Raw genomic sequence first — 19,436 nt, 5'->3', positions numbered from 1 at the left:
AGGGCTTGAATAGAAAGAACGGTGACTTCTATGAATTGACTACCGAAGCAACTATTTCTCTTATTATGAGTGTGCAAAAGTAGATAATGCGGCTATCTCAACAAGATTGGTCTGTAGCAGAAACAGGCAAAATGAGCCCTACGTGTATTACGTAATGGTATATACTTATATACATAAGTCGTCGTGGCCCAAAGGGATAAAACGTCCGGTGCATTCGTTAGTAGCGATGCACCGATGTTCAAAACCCGCAGGCGGGTACCGATTTTTCTAATAAAATACGTACTCAACAAATTTTCAGGATTGACTTCAAGGGTGAAGGAATAACATCGTGTAACAAACATCAAACCAGCAAAATTATAATTTGCGTAATTACTGGTAGTAAGACGTGTTGTGAGACCGCGCGGGTAGGTACTACCACCCTACCTATTTCTGCCGTGAAACAGTAATGGGTTTCGGTTTGAAAGGTAGAGAGACCATTTTACTGTTAAAAGTGAGACCTTAGAACTCGTATCTCAAGGGACGTGGGGGCATTTACATTGCAGAAGTCTATAGATGTATATGGGCTCCGGTAACCATTTAATTCCAGGTGGGACATGAGCTCGTCCGCCCAACTACAGAATATTTTTTTTTTTTAAAAAGAGAAAAAAATTATATCCATCACCAGTATACCTACTTAAGACTTACTAAATAGACTGTACGTTTTTCGGCCTTTGGCAATGTGATATTGATTTTTTTGCGTCTGAATCGGTAAAAGAACACCCTTTCTTCGTTACAAAATTGCACAGAATAGTATAAAATAGTGGGCCACTTTGTTCGAGATGGCCTTAAAAATAAATAGTGTATTATTACCAAAGCTCCACTCAAGATTTCACAGCTCAGTTGTCTGAGTGGAGAGCTTTCTATGACCAGCTTTTCTTCTTCCCGGGCTTTTGCTATCTTTCCATCTTTCACATCTCCCCTTAAGTCTTCCAGAAGTTTTTCTAGATTTTGGGCCTCCTCGTTCAGTTTGTAGACGTCTTTGGCCTGACGAGGGTCGCTGGATAGTGGCTTCCAGACGCTAGAGAACGTCTTGAGGTGTTCGGAAACCACATCAGCGGAAGTAATCAGGGCTTCTTGGCTGTACTTATTGTTGATTGTTGGAGATACGAGCTGTTGAAAACAAGGCGTCAAGTTTTAAGCTTGTAGCAATGCCTAGCTACAAGTAGACATCGCGACCCCTACTGTATTTTTTTTTTATTGCTTAGATGGGTGGACGAGCTCACAGCCCACCTGGTATTGAGTGGTTACTGGAGCCCATAGACATCTACAACGTTAATGCGCCACCCACCTTGAGATATAAGTTCTAAGGGTCTCAGTATAGTTGCAACGGCTGCCCCACCCTTCAAACCGAAACGCATTACTGCTTCACGGCAAAAATAGGCAGGGTGGTGGTACCTATCCTAAATAGCAAAAACAACTCCAATAATATTCATATCTCAGCTTTATACATATATTGCTGCCTATTGTTATATTGCTAGTAACATAACGTAACTTGAATGCAATATGAATTTCAGTTGATCGTCTTGTATATAAGTTTAACTGTAGGCAGCGGTTTGGCTCTGTCCCTGGCATTGCTGACGTCCATGAGCCACGGTAGCTAGCCAATCACCATCAGGTGAGCCGTATGCTCGTCAGTGAATATTGGGTTGTGGATTGGGAATGTGGGTTGAATTTGGTGTTCAGTGTGCAATATGACAATAATATAATTTTTTTACAGCTATTTCTTCATCTCCAAGATCTATCGTATCTTCTTTATCTGAAGCGTTACCTAATATGTATGGTATTATAAGTATAAATATCTCACTTTAGAAGTGTAGACTAGTTTCCCGACTGCATCCACGCAATTGGCTCCGCCGTCGCATATGTTCTGCAGATTGACGCCACCGTCACTCCAGTCCTGAGCGAAGTGCGCGGCAGCCATGGCTAGACGGGACGCGCTGTCGCCTATTTGCTTGGCGCGGCTTATTATCTGGATGATAGGATTCATTTTTGCTTGTCGCATATTAAAGCGCTACGGACTTTGTTGTCGGTGAACCATTCCACTTTGGAACGAACCTCTTTGGAAAGCCACGACCGTCTTCTATCAAACAAGTGACATTGATATTTATTTATTTTCCTTTCTATGCTGATAGCCTTGAGAGGCTATTTCAGCTTCACCCTAACGTGTAGGTGAGCTCACGGGGCTCAAACCTGACGACGTTGCTAACACTAACCCTAGCAACAGCAGCGCTTTGTAGAAACTACTACCGGATCGGAAACGCGACCCACTGAGAAGATTCGGCGAGAAACTCCGGCTGTGGCTGTGGGTCAATTTACTCGCCGAGCCCTTTGTCGCAAGCGACAGGTTCGACGAAAATAATGACCGGACTTTCACTTTGAAGCATTCAAACCTTCAACCTGGAATGTATCGAAGTTTGAATAGCTCTTAAGTTGAGTATCAATGATCCTGTTGCGGTGTATTTAATATCCAATAACCCCACTGACGCCGGATTGTCAGAGAGTTCACCTATCAACTTTCTTTTGTAAATTTTTTGTAGATTCCTCTGATTGATTTTCAGATGCTACATGATGATATTATGATTAACAACGAAACACATTAGCTCACTACACTCGGAGATCAAATGGAAATTGAACTAAAATTTAATAAATATAGTTAATATTAAAATGTATTATTTAATTTTATTTAAATTCGAATACTGAAACTTGGTCCCCCTTTTTTTCTTACCTCCTTTTCTAAAGCCGGGTCAGCATCACAGCTGATACTGTACAGCAATTTGGTGGACTTATCACCAAAATCGATGGCAGCTTCATTGATTTTCTGTTATCAGAAATCATCGACTTTTAAAGTCTTAAAGTCTAAAGCTTAGATTATCAAAAAAAAATCGTATCCCTTATTTTTTCGTTAATATAGTCTTTCGTTTGTATGAACAGAATTTGATCCTAAAAATATCACTCTGCAACTGTCGCACGTGTTAAGATGTATTTAATGTACTATATACACCATATTATAGTGTTGAGGTAAACGTGTGAGGTAAACGTGTTCTTGAGTGGAATCCGCGAATTGACAAACATAATGCAGGATTCCCTCAGACTCGGTGGAGTGATGATCCATGCAGTCTCGCTGGCAAGAGCTGGATGACAGATGCCGAGTATTGTGCAATTGGGGAGAGCCCTATGTCCAGTTATGGACTGATGTTGGTACGGTACTTTATTTATTACTAGTATGACTATGACCAAACAAACTATACTAGTCCAAAAGTATGAAAAACAGCAATTTATTGGATAAAATCAGGAATCGTCCTTTGAGCGTTTATGGCACTTTGGTATAATTTTTCGCTGAAGTGCCAATAACAAAGATAAATTTGATCCCAATCAGACAAAACATTTGCCAACGCATAGACTTTATACGCCTAGGTAATTAAAAAAAATCACACCAATGAAATATAAATCAGTTTTGTACACAAGATTACGGGAGATTATCGAGTTTTAGTTTTGGTAGTGGCGTATTAAATGAGTTTGTATGTGTTTGAAAATCACTTTTATATGAATTCGTATGTGCTCGTCTATCAGCTGATACAAACTAGATATTTTCTGGAATTTCGTATTAAAGCTATTATATGAAACAATTATAAAACTCGAAAATACGTTATGCGTCTAACGCTTAGAAATGAGAAATGAAATAGAAGAATACCCCTCTATCATTTTTGGCGGTATCACAAAGTTGCTTCGTAGCTTCGCAATAATTCAGCATGTCATCTAGAAATGCTTTTCTTGCGTCAGTCTTCAACGTTTTGCTGGTTAGTATTCCATCTAAAAACATATATTTCATTAAAAAGTGTCTTGTCTGTCTAAAACCATAAAGCTGCAAAGAGCTTTATGGTTTTAATAAATAGATGTAATCATTAGCGTAAAGAGACTAAGAATTATTCCAAGAGTTTACTGATTTGTTTTATTTTTTTAATTATGTGGGTACATACTACTAACCCGAAAGTATTTTTTTATTGCCCTTGTAGGCAGACGGCCCACCTGATGGTGAGTGGTTACCGTCGCCCATGGACTTCAGCAATACCAGGGGCAGAGCCAAGCCGCTGCCTACCACTATAGCAATCACAACCTGCATCTCGAAATATAAGATCTAAGTTCCACTTAAATTGGGTAAAATTACAATAGCTGCTACATTACAGTGCTTTTACAAACAACCTAAAAATTACGTAAAATAGAAATTTTGGAGTTTATTACACGTTTATATTTCATAAAATTTACAAAGAAAATCTTGCGGGATTTGAACCCTGGCATAGTCACATCGCTCAATAAGAATGCGCGAGCGTTTTATCTCTTAAGCTACAGACGTTTCTATCCTACTTTTGATCTCTTACCGTGTACGATATCAGATGTCAGTTGCGGTAATGATTTTATGGATTTCTGTGCCGTCTCATAATCTATTTTATCAGCATCTGTGGAAGATTAATTATTTTTACTTATTATACTAAGCAGAGTGCTTATGATCCAAATGTTAAAAAGGCGAATCACTTAATGAAAACTGTCCAACTGAAGACTTTAAGCTAGAGCGAATTAACGATAGCATCTATATGATCTTGCACAAGTTGTAGTGTCCATGAACCTCAATTAATGGTAGCTAATGTGAGGATTGCTCCCGGGTTGCCTTATTTATTTATCAGCATATTTTCCTCAACATTTTCACCAACATTACATACTTACAATTTACAGCCACCAAAGACGCCACTTGAACACTCGCTAACGCTAAGTTGTCCTGCATTTTCTTTTTCTTATTGGAGAGTTCACTTGAGCTAATATTCAATAAAGGCTTGACCTCGCCAAACTCGTTTGCCTAAAATGTAACGTTTCTTGAATTGAAAACCATTCCACTGTCATCCATTTTAAGCCTTGACTTACGAAGAGGTTTTAGTACAATAGTACGCTTTTTTTGAATTCAGAATAAAAAATTTTTTTTTTTAACTGAAATCGAATCTCACAGTCACTTTCACTCAGCAGTGATTTAGAATTCAGTCTAAACACCGAAAATAATATCAGGGTATTTTCTTTTTACATAACATAATATGTATTGTACATAGATGACCTCATCTATATCAATCGCCATACCACCCTTTAAGGAAACAGAGTCCATCCCAATATCATCACATTCACCACCGTGGCGGAGCTCAGGGTAAGGGTGCGCTCCGGAATCCACCCTATAAAGGTGGATTCCGCAGTCAAGTCAGCTTTACCTCTAGAATTACTAAAACAGCAGTGCGTAATCCCTGTCAGGCTGGTCGAACGTGTCTGTCTGCAATTAAGGACTACACCCCCTAATAATATTGTTATACGTATCTTATGTAGTTACACAATTGTGACTCCGCACGGGTCACAGCAGAGACCTAGACCGAAATTCATATGGTATGTTTAAGATTTGGTAATTTTCTTTTTCATACTTTTTCAACGGTACACCCTAGAAATGCTGATGTCACTAGCGATGGTGACCCTCATAAAACTAAACTATACAGTTTGATAACCAAGATCTACATCTCACTAGCCACAATACCTGTTTTATTTCATCTTCCACTTTTCGTATTTTTTTATTCGCTTCATCTACAGTCGTTTTGAGCCTTTCGAGAAGTTTCTCTTGGTCTGCATTCACGCTCGATGACTGTACGTGTGACGTTGCCATCGGAGAGTTCAACTGATTTTCCCGAAGTTTGTCTACATACATTTGAGGTGTTACAATTTATCAATTGTTTAAGTCACGAACATCTTTCCTACATCGTCGTTAGTAAGAGCTATTCCAGCTACGATAAGATAAGATTATGCATTTCCTATCATTAGGGATAGGATGAAGTTGATGTTGCTTATTCTACGATTAGCTTTTTATTTCTGCCAAAATTCGCAGCAAAGAAAACATGGATTCCTATTTGAAGTGTAGCAATAGAAGCTATTTTATTGGATCTAAAACATCGAGTTTGGAAGTGACAGATACCAAACTGTAAGCTGGTGAGGTTATTACCTGATTGATAGTAGCTCCAATGGTCATATTAACTAGCTTCTTCAATATTGATATTAAAAAAAAAACACTTACCAACACTTCCGTCGCCGGTCTTCACAACTGGGCCAGTAAGCGGGTTAGCTTTCAAACTTGGTTTAGTCGCAATACCAGGTTTGATTGAAGATGGTTTCTGGAGTACCTTCGGCTTTTCCGTTATGGGTATTTTAGTAGGCCCTACAACCAAGCAAAACTTCTATAACACGTTCACCGTAGACATTCTGATTTAATAGATCAATTTATAAATTTCCTACACTAAACCAATTTGAAGTTATTGCCTCCACATGATAGACCAGTTTAGGATTTCCTTAGCCGCATCGCGAGGAAGATACGGACGAAGCGTAATAAACCTTGTTTTACGCATTCAAGGTTTAGGCTCGAGTGAGAACACATGTTTATAGTTAACCAAACATTATCTGAGAAATTGTGGTCTGATTTTCAGAAAAATGAAAATACGAGTAGGTATAATGCAACATTCCCCTGCAAGTAATACACAAAACCATGGTTTAAATTGCGAGATGCACTTGTGGCGGCTTACAAAAGAGGTAGACTTTAAACAGAGAGAATTTAAACAATCGTACCTTGCAGGTCGGCATCTTGGCAAGCGACCCGGATTTGTTCCAGTTCATCTTCCAAGAGTTTGTGTTCGTAATCCAATACCCCTATTTGGGGATGACGAAGTTGTTTCCAGCAATCTTGCAACTCCTGGCTCGAGTTGGAGACCCCATCGACCGCCGCGAGTAAGGCTGACCGACACGTCGGCTCTTCAATGGATGGTGCAGTTAACTGGAAGAAAATGTTTAGTTTGGGATCTTAGGTGAATTAGAGGTTAGTTAAAATGACTTTGTTTTACTCTGTGCAGAAATACTAATTTCTCCACGAGATTGTCCCTACGAGCCCCCCTAGGGCGCGCGAGATACATGTTTCTCGAAGATGATATTGACCGGGGTCGAAGAATTTAATAACATGCCTTTAACGAGTCTCCCGAACATTACCTTACGTGTTGTGCCTACAAACTGTACAGCTAAACCCAAGAAGTGACTCCTTCGTTGCCTTCAAAACAAATAACTTGATCTAAATATCTAATTTAGTGACCTCTCCGACGACGTAACTAGTGGTGGAACCATAGTAATATGATGATACTCTTTTGCAATGGGCTTTTATAACAATAATAAACTTATGATGACAGACTGCATATTGCAGTACCTAGCTCTCCTGAATGTTGCGCCGAGGGTCGTGCTGTCGATTCCCACATCGGGCAAAATTCATGCGATGAACATCTTTGTTTGATCTTTGTATCTATCTATGTGTCGGAGACGGTAATTAGTTTGGTAGCTAAACGAAAAGCAGCACGATTCCCGAGAGCGTGCTGCCAACTTCGTGCTACGACAGAGTTTAGCCGATGGAGACGCGTAGACGCCATTACACTTACCAACCAGCCTTCTTGAAGAGCGGTGCCTCCGTCCTAAGAACTGTCATTCGTTTTCGTTTGCTAACGTCAAGAGAAGATTTCTAAATTGTTCTAAGACAACAAACGTGATTGGTGTACTCAATATTTCTCTTACCTCGATCACCCTATTCACCCCTACGATATCTGACGATGGTGTTAATAATTGTGGCTTCTGGGAAATATGTATATTTTCAAATGTATATAAGTATGTATATCAATTCCTGGTACCCATAACACAGGGAATCCTAATTTGAGACCGGATGACAGTGTGTTAATAATTGTGGCTTCTCCTTAATATTATAATGTATATTTTTAAACATATATATGTATGTATATAAATTTTTGGTATCCATGAAACAGGGAATCCTAATTTGAGACCGGATGACAGTGAGTGATTTGTTCCCAGCTATTTAATTTAATATTACAACTTGTTGCTTGTACCAAATCGTATCCCAAAGAAGATGGTGGCATTCATATAAGTTTCATCATTACAATTTTCAAAATCTTCTATACCTGTGCAGTGGTCAGCATATTCTTTGTAGAATCGACTACTCTAGTTCCAGCCACGTCTAGCGTCATTCCCGCATCTCCTCCTATCTCGTCCGATATCTGCTGCACCTTACTTAACATCTGAGAAGCTGTGCCGCATGCTGATGATGCTAGATCTATGATCTGATAAACAAAGGATTTACTTTTTTCGGTCTTTATATTAGGCCAAGAGAAGAAAAAATACCAGATTATCATTATAGCTGAGTCCATGGTTTGTCTTAAGATTTGATAATTCCAAAACTGTATTTATTCTCATGTGACATGGACACATAAATAAATATATTTAACAAAAAGACTCTACTGAAGAAGAATAAGATATTTATTTTTTATGTTTATTGCTTAGATGGGTGGACGAACTCACAACCCACCTGGTGTTAAGTTAAGAGCTTATAGACATCTACGACGTAAATGCGCCACCTACCTTGAAATATAAGTTCTAAGGTCTCAAGTATAGTTACAACGGCTGCCCCACCCTTCAAACCGAAACGCATTACTGCTTCACGGCAGAAATAGGCGGGCTGGTGGTACTTACCCGCGTGTACTCACAAGAGGTCCTATCACCAGTAAATACGCAAATTACAATTTTGCGGGTTTGATTTTTTTTACACTGCTATTCCTTCGCCGTGGAAGTCAATCGTGAACATTTGTTAAATAAGTTTTTCTTTGAAATAAAATTGGTACCCGCTTGCGGGATTCGAGCACCGGTGCATCGCTCAACACGAATGCACCGGACATTTTATCCCCTAGGCCACGACGACCTCAAACAAATTTCAATGTCGCGTATTATGTGAAATGACGCTTAAACTAAATAGCCTTTCGCCCCTCGGTATGTATGTAACAAAAGTATCTACATCAATCTCTGGTTCCCATTGTACAGGGAATTCTGATTTGAGACAAAATGACCGTGTGGGACTTGTCCAAAAAATAATTACGAATTTAGGCTGAGATTCGAATATCGACCCCATGGTGCAGTAATCAGAGTCGCAAGATACATTACTTTAGACAACGTTATTAACCAGGAACACTCGAATTGACGTCATTACCTTTTTCTCTTTCTGTAGACTAGTGGGATCTCTGTTGGAGCTAAACACAAACTTGAGTTTCTGTGAAGCATCAGATAACTTGGATGTAGACTCCTTCAATTCCTGGAACGCACCAATTCATCTTATATTTATCCTCCGTATACGAAATCAGAAGCGAAAGACAAAATGAGTTTCCAATTTATTTTTATACCATTACTAACCATCGGATCTTCAGCATAACCACATAAAGACTTGGTAGCTTCACAAAGAGCTTTAATTCGTTCTAATAGGGCTTTTCTACTTTCCCCATCTTGAGTACAACTTAGTGCCTTTGCATCTGTAAACAATCATACCATGAATTCGAGATGAATTAATGTGACACTTTAAGCATTAAAATCTCGAATTTGACACAAACCTTCCACAATCATAGGCATCGTCTCCGTAATGTTCTTGATCGCTTCGTTAGCTCTTTCGTAATCTGGATTCTCAGCATCTAGACAGTTAAATGATTTAATATCGGCAAAGATTTTGTGAAATAGCTTATACTATTTATTTTATAATCCACTGGCGACCCGCTCCAGCTCCGCTCGGGTCTTTAACAAAAATTTCAACGACATTTGACGTTGTTTTATCTTTAAAAATAAACGAACACTTATTGTTACATAACTATAATAGTTAGACATATGCTGTCACGACACTTTTTGTAAACAATGATGTGTTCTACAAAGTCGTAGTACATGAGTTTATTCTATCATCAATAGTTTTCGCAGGGTACGCGATGTAAAGAATATTTTAGGAAATTTTTTTACACCTTAGGTTACATTATTGGAGTTTTAGTAAGGACCCCTAATTTTTTTCAAAAAAGATTATAGCATATGTCACTCGGGAATAGTGTAGCTTCCAAACAGTGAAAGAATTTTTCAAATCGGTTCAGTAGTTTCGGAGCCTATTCAATACAGACATCTTTCCTCTTTATAATATTAGTATAGAAGTATAGATAAAGCTAAGCTCAAATCATGCGAATACATTATAGAAGCCACCTACCGGCGGTGGCGGCGAGGAGATTGGCAACGTTGGCGTTGTGGCGTGCGACTGACTGCTGCAGACGATACTCCAACGAGGGCACGTCGCGGCTGGACACTCGCTTGTTCACCGGCTATACCAACATAGAGTTCAAATGCTGTTCAGCTAACAATTAATCGCATTAATAACTCCACTGTCTCACTGTCCACCTTAGCCCACAGACACAGCCCACTGAGTTTCTCACCGGATCTTCTCAATGGGTCGCGTTTCCGATCCGGTGGTAGATTCTAGGGCCTCTCTTGCTAGGGCCAGCGTTAGCATCACTCCGGTTTGAGCCCCGTGAGCTCACCTTTTTTTTTATTGCCCTTGCAGGCAGACGAGCATACGGCCCACCTGATGGTGAGTGGTTACCGTCGCCCATGGACTTCAGCAATGCCAGGGGCAGAGCCAAGCCGCTGCCTACCGCTTAATACTCTCCACAAGCCTAAATGCTAGGGCGAAGCTGAAATAGCCTCTCAAGGCTATCAGCACAGGTAGCAAAAAAAAAAACTGCCCGCCTGGACTTTAAGTCTTTACTAAAACCACATACATATTCAGTGCTACCGTGTAAGGTATCACCGTAACTGGATTACCATTATTTTCGGGAAAATTTTATCGCAAGTATTTCAGTATACCTTATATACATATAATTATATAAGCCATTTATTACTGGTGGTAGGATCTCTTGTGAGTCCGCACGGGAACGTACCACCGCCCCGCCTATTTCTGCCGTGAAGCAGTAATGTGTTTCGGTTTGAAGGTTGGGGCAGCCGTTGTAACTCTACTGAGACCTTAGAACTTATATCTCAAGGTGTGTGGCGCATTTACGTCGTAGATGTCTATGGGTTCCAGTAACCACTTAATACTAGGTGGGCTGTGAGCTCGTCCACACATCTAGGCAATAAAAAACAATAAATAAAAATAAGCCAGCACGAGTATGTATCACAAATGTCTGCACGCGTATGTCTGCTGTGAAGCAGTTATGCGTTCCGGTTTCAAGGATGAGTACGACACAGTGAAGAAGTCTGCCTCTGGTATCAATGTGGAAAGAGACATTCGAGTCGTCACCTCTATGGGCACCGGTAACCTCTTAGCCACAAAATAATCTAAACTACAAAATTGCGACTTGTCTGGAATAAATTAAAATTTTATTTACCTCATTAAGAAGATTTTCGGCAGCTTGTAGATTGTGCCTGGCCGAAGGTAAAGTCCTGATGAATTTCAGACGTTGTTGCTCTCGTCGAGATGGAAGCTGTTTTTCTGTAGTCGTATCTGTTCGAACGAATGTTTTAAATGCCAAAACTGGTGGTAGGACCTCTTGTGAGTCCGCCCTGCCTATTTCTGCCGTGAAACAGAAATGCGTTTCGGTTTGAAGGGTAGGGCAGCCGTTGTAACTATACTGAGATCTTAGAACTTATATCTCAAGGTGGGTGGCGCATTTACGTTGTAGATGTCTATGGGCTCCAGTAACCACTTAACACCAGGCGGGCTGTGAGCTCGTCCACCCATTTAAGTAATAAAAAAAAAAAAAAACGGAATTTGGGCGGAATAATTATTTTGACCTGATGACCGCACATGTCGATTCATGAGAATTATAAAAATAGATTCATAGCAGTGTAGAACAGGTGTTTCAAAAAACTTCCTTTTAGGGGACTAAAGAGAGATGAGAGTTATAGCTTTTCAGCAACGGAATTTTGTGACGTAACGATTGACAATGTCGGCAAAATGGCAAGTGGCCCAGATAATATTAGTGTGAACGTTAATAAGCTTCTTTAAAAGATGCTTGTGGAGAGTATTAAGCGGTAGGCAGCGGCTTGGCTCTGCCCCTGGCATTGCTGAAGTCCATGGGCAACAGTAACCACTTACCATCAGGTGGGCCGTGTGCTCGTCTGCCTACAAGGGCAATAAAATAAAAATAAAAAAACGTGCTTCTATCTACTACAACAAAAGTGTGTTTCCTAACAGAAGTGTAGTTTTCAAAAGCCAATTGTAAGGTTGTTGCTACTTTTAATGTTACATCACTTTGGCGTCAAGGAACAAATGTGTTACTGTTAGCATTAATTAGTACTAAGACAAAGGAGGAAACTGTACTTGGAACCCAAATGAAGAGAAAAAAACAGTACTAGATTCTATTAAAAATTACAATCGTTAATCAAAGAAAGCCTACAGTGGGAAGTATTTATAATTTATAAATTTTTGAAAATCTTCTAAGACCAACCATCAATAGGAATTCTGCAAGCTCTCCTAATGTGTTCGAGATGGTCTTCGAGCTGCTTACAGTCCTGATTCAGCTGTACAACATCAGGATGTTGGAGTTGTCTCCAGCAGTTCTGCAGCTGCTGGCTCGATCCCGACACGGCATCCACTGATGACAGTAGTGCTGACTGACAACGAGCATCCGAGATTGATGGAGCTGTCAACTGAAATGTCAAATAGCGATCAGATTTAGAGCTTTGATAAGGCTTTTGAGCTGGATTTAAAAGGACATTTAATCAATGCTCCATTTTTCACTATCACCATTGAACTGAACTACTGACCAACCAATTAAAAATGCAAAAGGTCCAATTGAATCTAGAGGTACAATAAACGCATCCGTGGCTCGGGTCCGCAATGGCTTAGCAATACAATATATCTGTAGTCTAAATTTTCGAGATTCTTCCAAATGTTCTTGTTAATCTTTCAATAGTCTGACACAACAATAGTCTATCAGCGTTGTGTACCTGTGCAGTGGTCAGCATGTTTTTAGTCGTCTCAGCGACTCTAGTTGCCGCCCCGTCCAGCCGCTCTCCTGCATCTCCTCCTACTTCCACCGACATTTGCTGCACCTTGCTCAAAAGCTGTGATGCTGCACCGCATGCTGATGATGTCAGGTCCATAATCTGATCAACAAAATGTCGTTAACATTTTCATATTACAAGTCCTTGAAATTACTGAACCCCATGGTGTATGTAACTTGACACGGTCAGTACCTCTTGCTCTTTCTGTTGGTTCCTGGGATTATTGTTGGAGCTGAACACGAACTTCAGTTTCTGTGAAGCTTCCGACAACCTGGCAGCGGCCTCCTTGAACTCCTGGAACAAAATTTATTAACTTGTCGACTGTCCTTTTCATTCAGGGTCGAGAAATAGAAAAACAAAATTTCATGGTACCATTTCTATCATAACACTGACCTTAGGGTCTTCAACACTTCCGCACAAAGCTTTAGTAGCCTCACAAAGCGCCTTAATACGATCCAACAGAGCTTTCCTGCTTGTTTCATCTCCAGTTGCACTTAGTGCTCTGGCGTCTGAAAACAAACGTGAAACTGTGAACATTTCTAATCTCTCTAGACTCAGAGCTGGAGGTATTATCAATTGGACACATCACGAGTCAGTTTAGTTAATTACAAACCTTCTACCATCTCAGGCATCATCTCGGTGATACTCCTGATTGCTGCATCAGCTCTTTCGTAGTCTGGATTATCACCGTCTAGAACATTCATGGTAGCACTTTAAGACCTTACAACATAATTAATGTAGAATTATCAGAATCTATAATTGTGGGAAATTGTTCTAAATACAGAAAGACTTTAACCTGCTTTTTTCCAAGATATATACCTATAGTATTCCAATAAAGACAACTAAAACCCAATTTTAGAAAAGTCTTGAGTGATTAACAATCCGGTCATTAACGATCGGGGTTGTCACAGCAATGCCCCATTGCACCACGTTACAGCAGGCACCTACCGGCGGTGGCGGAGAGGAGGTCAGCCACGCTGGCATTGTGCCGCGCCACCGACTGCTGCAGACGATGCTCCAGCGCCGGCACGTCGCGGCTGGACACTCGCTTGCTCACCGGCTACACCAACATGCAAGTCAGTGGTCAACAACATATTCAAACAAAAACATACGAGGAACATAGTCAACGGCCAAGAGAGAGGCAAACCTTGTAGATCAAGTCTTCAGCCGTCTGCAAGTTCTGTTTGGCTAAAGGAAGTGTCCTGATGAACTGCAGGCGGTGCTGCTCACTGGACCCTGTTGGAAAATTAGTTACATTCATTTATTGAATCAAAAATCTATCGTAATTTTTTGTTATGAAACTCAATATTCATGTAAGGAATATAGATCTTGCGACCCACCTTTAGGATCTTCTTGACAGGCTTTCCTGATGTGATCTAGCTTGTCTTCGAGCAACTTATGGTCGTGGTCCAATAGCACCACGTGAGGGTGTTGGAGTTGTCTCCAGCAGTTCTGCAGCTGTTGGCTCGATCCCGACACGGCGTCCACTGATGACAGTAGTGCTGACTGACAACGAGCATCCGAGATTGATGGTGCTGTCAACTGAAATGTCAAATATCTATTAGACTATGAAAATCTTCACCATACTTCAAATAAATATCTATGAAAATGCCCGTATTTCGCCTGAAATACCGTATTTGGGGCCTTTACTGTTCACAAATCGCCCCACTGTAATTCCTACTTAGCCAAAATCTACAGCGATTATCACACGAATGTACTGTAAGAATCAAGGTTGGGATTACCCGAGGAAAAGCTAAATTATTGGATATATATTTGAAACGGGATCTTGGATCTGTAATATCACGGACAGATCCCGTTACGAACTTAATCAGAAGAAAATAGAGCGCGTAGGAATTTAGGTTCCCATTTCCCTGCCATAAAGCCGCAGACAATGAGAACTGAAACGGGTCTAAGCCAGAAACTAAGAAGAGCTTTGGGAGAGAAAAGCTTAAATATTATGAATCGTAGCCGATTTTGAAATACCAGTATTCGCCCAGAAATTAAAACTGTATCATAATCACTAACAGACCAAGATTTACATATTTTTAGAGAGATTAATGGATCATCGATAGTTCCTAAACAAAGAACAGAAAATGAAAATTGATACACAAGTAGAAGTGAATTGTAATTTAGCTTTTCTATCTTTGCTTAAGCATGTACTTATAAATAGATAGTATGGGTATTATGTTGAAATCCAAAAGATCAGTAATTTTCCATTTACATTGTGAGCGCATCCGTGGCTCGAATATGGGATGGATTTCCATTACAACATCCGTATTCTCTAAATTTTCGAGATTCTTCCAAACATTCTTGTGAATGTTTCAAAAGTCGCACACAACATTAGCCTATCAGCGTCGTGTACCTGTGCAGTAGTCAGCATGTTCTTAGTCGTCTCAGCGACTCTAGTTCCCGCCCCGTCCAGCCGCTCTCCTGCATCTCCTCCTACTTCCACCGACATCTGCTGCACTTTGCTCAAAAGCTGTGATGCTGCACCGCATGCTGATGATGTCAGGTCCATAATCTGATCAACAAAATGTCGTTAACATTTTCAAGGAAAAATATTACAAGTCCTTGAAGTAACTAAACGTCATAGTTTAACTTGACACGGTCAGTACCTCTTGCTCTTTCTGTTGGTTCCTGGGATTCTTGTTGGAGCTGAACACGAACTTCAGTTTCTGTGAAGCATCAGACAACCTGGCAGCGGACTCCTTGAAATCCTGGAACAAAATTTATTAGCTTGTCAGCTGTCCTTTTCATTCAGGATAAAGAAATAGAAAAACGATATTCCATTGTATCATTTTTGTCACAAAACTGACCTTAGGATCTTCAACATTTCCGCACAACGCTTTAGTAGCCTCACAAAGCGCCTTAATACGATCCAACAGAGCTTTCTTGCTCGTTTCATCTCCAGTTGCACTTAGTGCTTTAGCGTCTGAAAACAAACGTGAAACTTTGAACATTTCTAATCTCTCTAGACTCAGAGCTGGAGGTATTATCAATTAAACACATCACGAGTCAGTTTAGTTAATTACAAACCTTCTACCATCTCAGGCATCGTCTCGGTGATGCTCCTGATTGCTGCATCAGCTCTTTCGTAGTCTGGATTATCAGCGTCTAGAACATTCATGGTAGTATTTTAAGAACTTACAAAATAATTAACCACTATAGAACTATCAGAATCTATAGCTGTGACAAATTGTTCTACTAAGTACAGAAAGAACTTAACCTACTTCTTTTCCTATCTTGTCATATAGTGTTCCAATGAAGATACCTAAAATCAATTTTAGAGAGGATTTGGGTGATTAAAAACCGGGTTATTAACGATCAGGGTTGTCACATCAATGCCCCATTGCACCACGTTACAGCAGGCACCTACCGGCGGTGGCGGCGAGGAGGTCGGCCACGCTGGCATTGTGCCGCGCCACCGACTGCTGCAGACGATGCTCCAGCGCCGGCACGTCGCGGCTGGACACTCGCTTGCTCACCGGCTGCCCCAACATGCAAGTCAGTGGTCAACAACATGTTCAAACAAGAACATACAAGAAACATAGCCGATGACCAAGAAAGTGGCTAACCTTGTAGATCAAGTCTTCAGCCGTCTGCAAGTTCTGTTTGGCTGAAGGAAGTGTCCTGATGAACTGCAGGCGCTGCTGCTCATTGGGCCCTGTTGGAAAATTAGTGACATTCATTAATTGAATCAAAAAGCTATCGTAATGTTTTGTTATGAAGCTCAATCAATATTCGAGTAAGGAATCTTTGGACACACCTTTAGGATCTTCTTGACAGGCTTTCCTGATGTGATCTAGCTTGTCTTCGAGCAACTTATGGTCGTGGTCCAATAGCACCACGTGAGGGTGTTGGAGTTGTCTCCAGCAGTTCTGCAACTGCTGACTCGATCCCGACACGGCGTCCACTGATGACAGTAGTGCTGACTGACAACGAGCATCCGAGATTGATGGAGCTGTCAACTGAAATATCAAATATCTATTAGAGTGAGGAAACCTTGGCCATAGTTCAAATAAATATCTATGACAATGCCCGTATTTTCGCTGAGGTACAATTTTTGGGAATTTAATTCCCACTCACTTGCTCCACTGTAATTCCTACTTAGCCAAAATCTACAGCAATCATCACACGAATATACTGTAAGCGTCACGGCTGGGATTAACCAAGGAAAAGCTCAAATATTGGATATAGTACATTTGTAACGGGATCTTGGATCTGTAATGTCACGGACGGATCCCGTTACGAACTTAATCAGAAGAAAATAGGAATTTAGGTTCCCACTTCCCTGCCATAAAGCAGCAGACAATGAGAACTGGAACCGGTCTAAGCCAGAAACTAAGAAGAGCTTTAGGAGATAAAAGCTCAAATATTATGTACCGTAGCCGATATTTCAAATACCAGTATTTGCCCAGTAATCGAAACTATCAGACCAAGATTTACAAATTTTTTGTGAGAATAATGGATCATCGATCGTTCCTAAACAAAGAACAGAAAAAGAAAATAGATACACAAGTAGAAGTGAACTGTAATTTAACTTTTCTATCTTTGCTTAAGCATGCAGTTATAAATAGATAGTATGGGTATTATGTTGAAATCCAAAAGATCAGTAATTTTCCATTTACATTGTGAGCGCATCCGTGGCTCGAATATGGGATGGATTTCCATTACAACATCCGTATTCTCTAAATTTTCGAGATTCTTCCAAACATTCTTGTGAATGTTTCAAAAGTCGCACACAACATTAGCCTATCAGCGTCGTGTACCTGTGCAGTGGTCAGCATGTTCTTAGTCGTCTCAGCGACTCTAGTTCCCGCCCCGTCCAGCCGCTCTCCTGCATCTCCTCCTACTTCCACCGACATCTGCTGCACCTTGCTCAAAAGCTGTGATGCTGCACCGCATGCTGATGATGTCAGGTCCATAATCTGATCAACAAAATGTCGTTAACATTTTCAAGGAAAAATATTACAAGTCCTTGAAATTACTGAACACCATGGTGTGTGTAACTTGACACGGTCAGTACCTCTTGCTCTTTCTGTTGGTTCCTGGGATTCTTGTTGGAGCTGAACACGAACTTCAGTTTTTGTGAAGCTTCCGACAACCTGGCAGCGGACTCCTTGAACTCCTGGAACAAAATTTATTAGCTTGTCGGCTGTCCTTTTCATTCAGGATCGAGAAATAGAAAAACGAAATTTCATTGTACCATTTCTATCATAACACTGACCTTAGAGTCTTCAACACTTCCGCACAAAGCTTTAGTAGCCTCACAAAGCGCCTTAATACGATCCAACAGAGCTTTCCTGCTTGTTTCATCTCCAGTGGCACTTAGTGCTCTGGCGTCTGAAAACAAACGTGAAACTGTGAACATTTCTAATCTCTCTAGACTCAGAGCTGGAGGTATTATCAATTGGACACATCACGAGTCAGTTTAGTTAATTACAAACCTTCTACCATCTCAGGCATCGTCTCGGTGATGCTCCTGATTGCTGCATCAGCTCTTTCGTAGTCTGGATTATCAGCGTCTAGAACATTCAAAGTAGTACTTTAAGACCTTACAAAATAATTAACCACTATAGAACTATCAGAATCTATAGCAATGACAATTTTTTCTATTAAATACAGAAATACTTTAAACCTACTTTTTTTCCGAGATATATAGCTTTCCGATGAAGACAGAGAAACTCAATTTTAGAGAGGATATGTGAGATTAACAATCCGGTCATTAACGATCAGGGTTGTCACAGCAATGCCCCATTGCACCACGTTACAGCAGGCACCTACCGGCGGTGGCGGCGAGGAGGTCGGCCACGCTGGCGTTGTGCCGCGCCACCGACTGCTGCAGACGATGCTCCAGCGCCGGCACGTCGCGGCTGGATACTCGCTTGCTCACCGGCTACACCAACATGCAAGTCAGTGATCAACAACATGTTCAAACAAGAACATACAAAGAACATAGCCAATGGCCAAGAAAGTGGCAAACCTTGTAGATCAAGTCTTCAGCCGTCTGCAAGTTCTGTTTGGCTGAAGGAAGAGTCCTGATGAACTGCAGGCGGTGCTGCTCACAGGGCACTGTTGGAAAATTAGTGACATTCATTAATTGAATCAGAAAGCTATCATCATAATCTTTTGTTATGAAGCTCAATATTCATGTGAGGAATATGGAACTTTCGACCCACCTTTAGGATCTTCTTGACAGGCTTTCCTGATGTCATCGAGCTTGTCTTCCAGTAGCTTGCGATCGTGGTCGAGCAATACCACGTGAGGGTGTTGGAGTTGTCTCCAGCAGTTCTGCAGCTGTTGGCTCGATCCCGACACGGCGTCCACTGATGATAACAAAGCTGACTGGCACCGAGCATTAGAAATCAATGGAGCCGTCAACTGAAAAAAATTGAAATTGTATAGAACAAATTTTGACGACCTTTAACTTCAAGACACTCTCGCGAAGAAAGACACCTTGCCAAGCACCAGTCACTGTCCTC

The 19,436-nt window shown here is 40.8% G+C and overlaps 1 protein-coding gene across 3 annotated transcripts in view; it reads right to left on the bottom strand.

Moving 5' to 3' along the window:
- LOC101735325 (talin-2) overlaps positions 1 to 19,436 on the bottom strand; it is a 108,505-nt gene that overhangs the window by 40,932 nt on the left and 48,137 nt on the right. For 2 of the 3 annotated variants that reach the window (XM_062676408.1, XM_038020977.2), the window contains exons 30-66: positions 19,134 to 19,335; positions 18,938 to 19,026; positions 18,739 to 18,850; positions 18,402 to 18,479; positions 18,182 to 18,297; positions 17,981 to 18,082; positions 17,724 to 17,882; positions 16,721 to 16,922; positions 16,530 to 16,618; positions 16,331 to 16,442; positions 15,991 to 16,068; positions 15,771 to 15,886; positions 15,570 to 15,671; positions 15,317 to 15,475; positions 14,295 to 14,496; positions 14,102 to 14,190; positions 13,903 to 14,014; positions 13,568 to 13,645; positions 13,348 to 13,463; positions 13,147 to 13,248; positions 12,898 to 13,056; positions 12,396 to 12,597; positions 11,334 to 11,449; positions 10,160 to 10,271; positions 9,531 to 9,608; positions 9,337 to 9,452; positions 9,137 to 9,238; positions 8,058 to 8,216; positions 6,676 to 6,880; positions 6,131 to 6,271; positions 5,600 to 5,757; positions 4,759 to 4,888; positions 4,416 to 4,493; positions 3,731 to 3,849; positions 2,765 to 2,857; positions 1,844 to 2,008; positions 850 to 1,149 (exon numbers count right to left, since the gene is read on the bottom strand). In XM_062676408.1, coding sequence (XP_062532392.1) covers positions 850 to 1,149; positions 1,844 to 2,008; positions 2,765 to 2,857; positions 3,731 to 3,849; positions 4,416 to 4,493; positions 4,759 to 4,888; positions 5,600 to 5,757; positions 6,131 to 6,271; positions 6,676 to 6,880; positions 8,058 to 8,216; positions 9,137 to 9,238; positions 9,337 to 9,452; positions 9,531 to 9,608; positions 10,160 to 10,271; positions 11,334 to 11,449; positions 12,396 to 12,597; positions 12,898 to 13,056; positions 13,147 to 13,248; positions 13,348 to 13,463; positions 13,568 to 13,645; positions 13,903 to 14,014; positions 14,102 to 14,190; positions 14,295 to 14,496; positions 15,317 to 15,475; positions 15,570 to 15,671; positions 15,771 to 15,886; positions 15,991 to 16,068; positions 16,331 to 16,442; positions 16,530 to 16,618; positions 16,721 to 16,922; positions 17,724 to 17,882; positions 17,981 to 18,082; positions 18,182 to 18,297; positions 18,402 to 18,479; positions 18,739 to 18,850; positions 18,938 to 19,026; positions 19,134 to 19,335 — 4,848 coding nt within the window. The remainder of the gene's footprint in view (positions 1 to 849; positions 1,150 to 1,843; positions 2,009 to 2,764; positions 2,858 to 3,730; positions 3,850 to 4,415; positions 4,494 to 4,758; positions 4,889 to 5,599; positions 5,758 to 6,130; positions 6,272 to 6,675; positions 6,881 to 8,057; positions 8,217 to 9,136; positions 9,239 to 9,336; positions 9,453 to 9,530; positions 9,609 to 10,159; positions 10,272 to 11,333; positions 11,450 to 12,395; positions 12,598 to 12,897; positions 13,057 to 13,146; positions 13,249 to 13,347; positions 13,464 to 13,567; positions 13,646 to 13,902; positions 14,015 to 14,101; positions 14,191 to 14,294; positions 14,497 to 15,316; positions 15,476 to 15,569; positions 15,672 to 15,770; positions 15,887 to 15,990; positions 16,069 to 16,330; positions 16,443 to 16,529; positions 16,619 to 16,720; positions 16,923 to 17,723; positions 17,883 to 17,980; positions 18,083 to 18,181; positions 18,298 to 18,401; positions 18,480 to 18,738; positions 18,851 to 18,937; positions 19,027 to 19,133; positions 19,336 to 19,436) is intronic. The other variant, XM_038020978.2, reaches the window with a different exon arrangement.

This window comes from Bombyx mori, chromosome 27, assembly GCF_030269925.1.
Source record: "Bombyx mori chromosome 27, ASM3026992v2".
In the NCBI taxonomy this organism is placed as follows: domain Eukaryota; kingdom Metazoa; phylum Arthropoda; class Insecta; order Lepidoptera; family Bombycidae; genus Bombyx; species Bombyx mori.
This window is presented reverse-complemented; position numbering and strand designations above follow the sequence as displayed.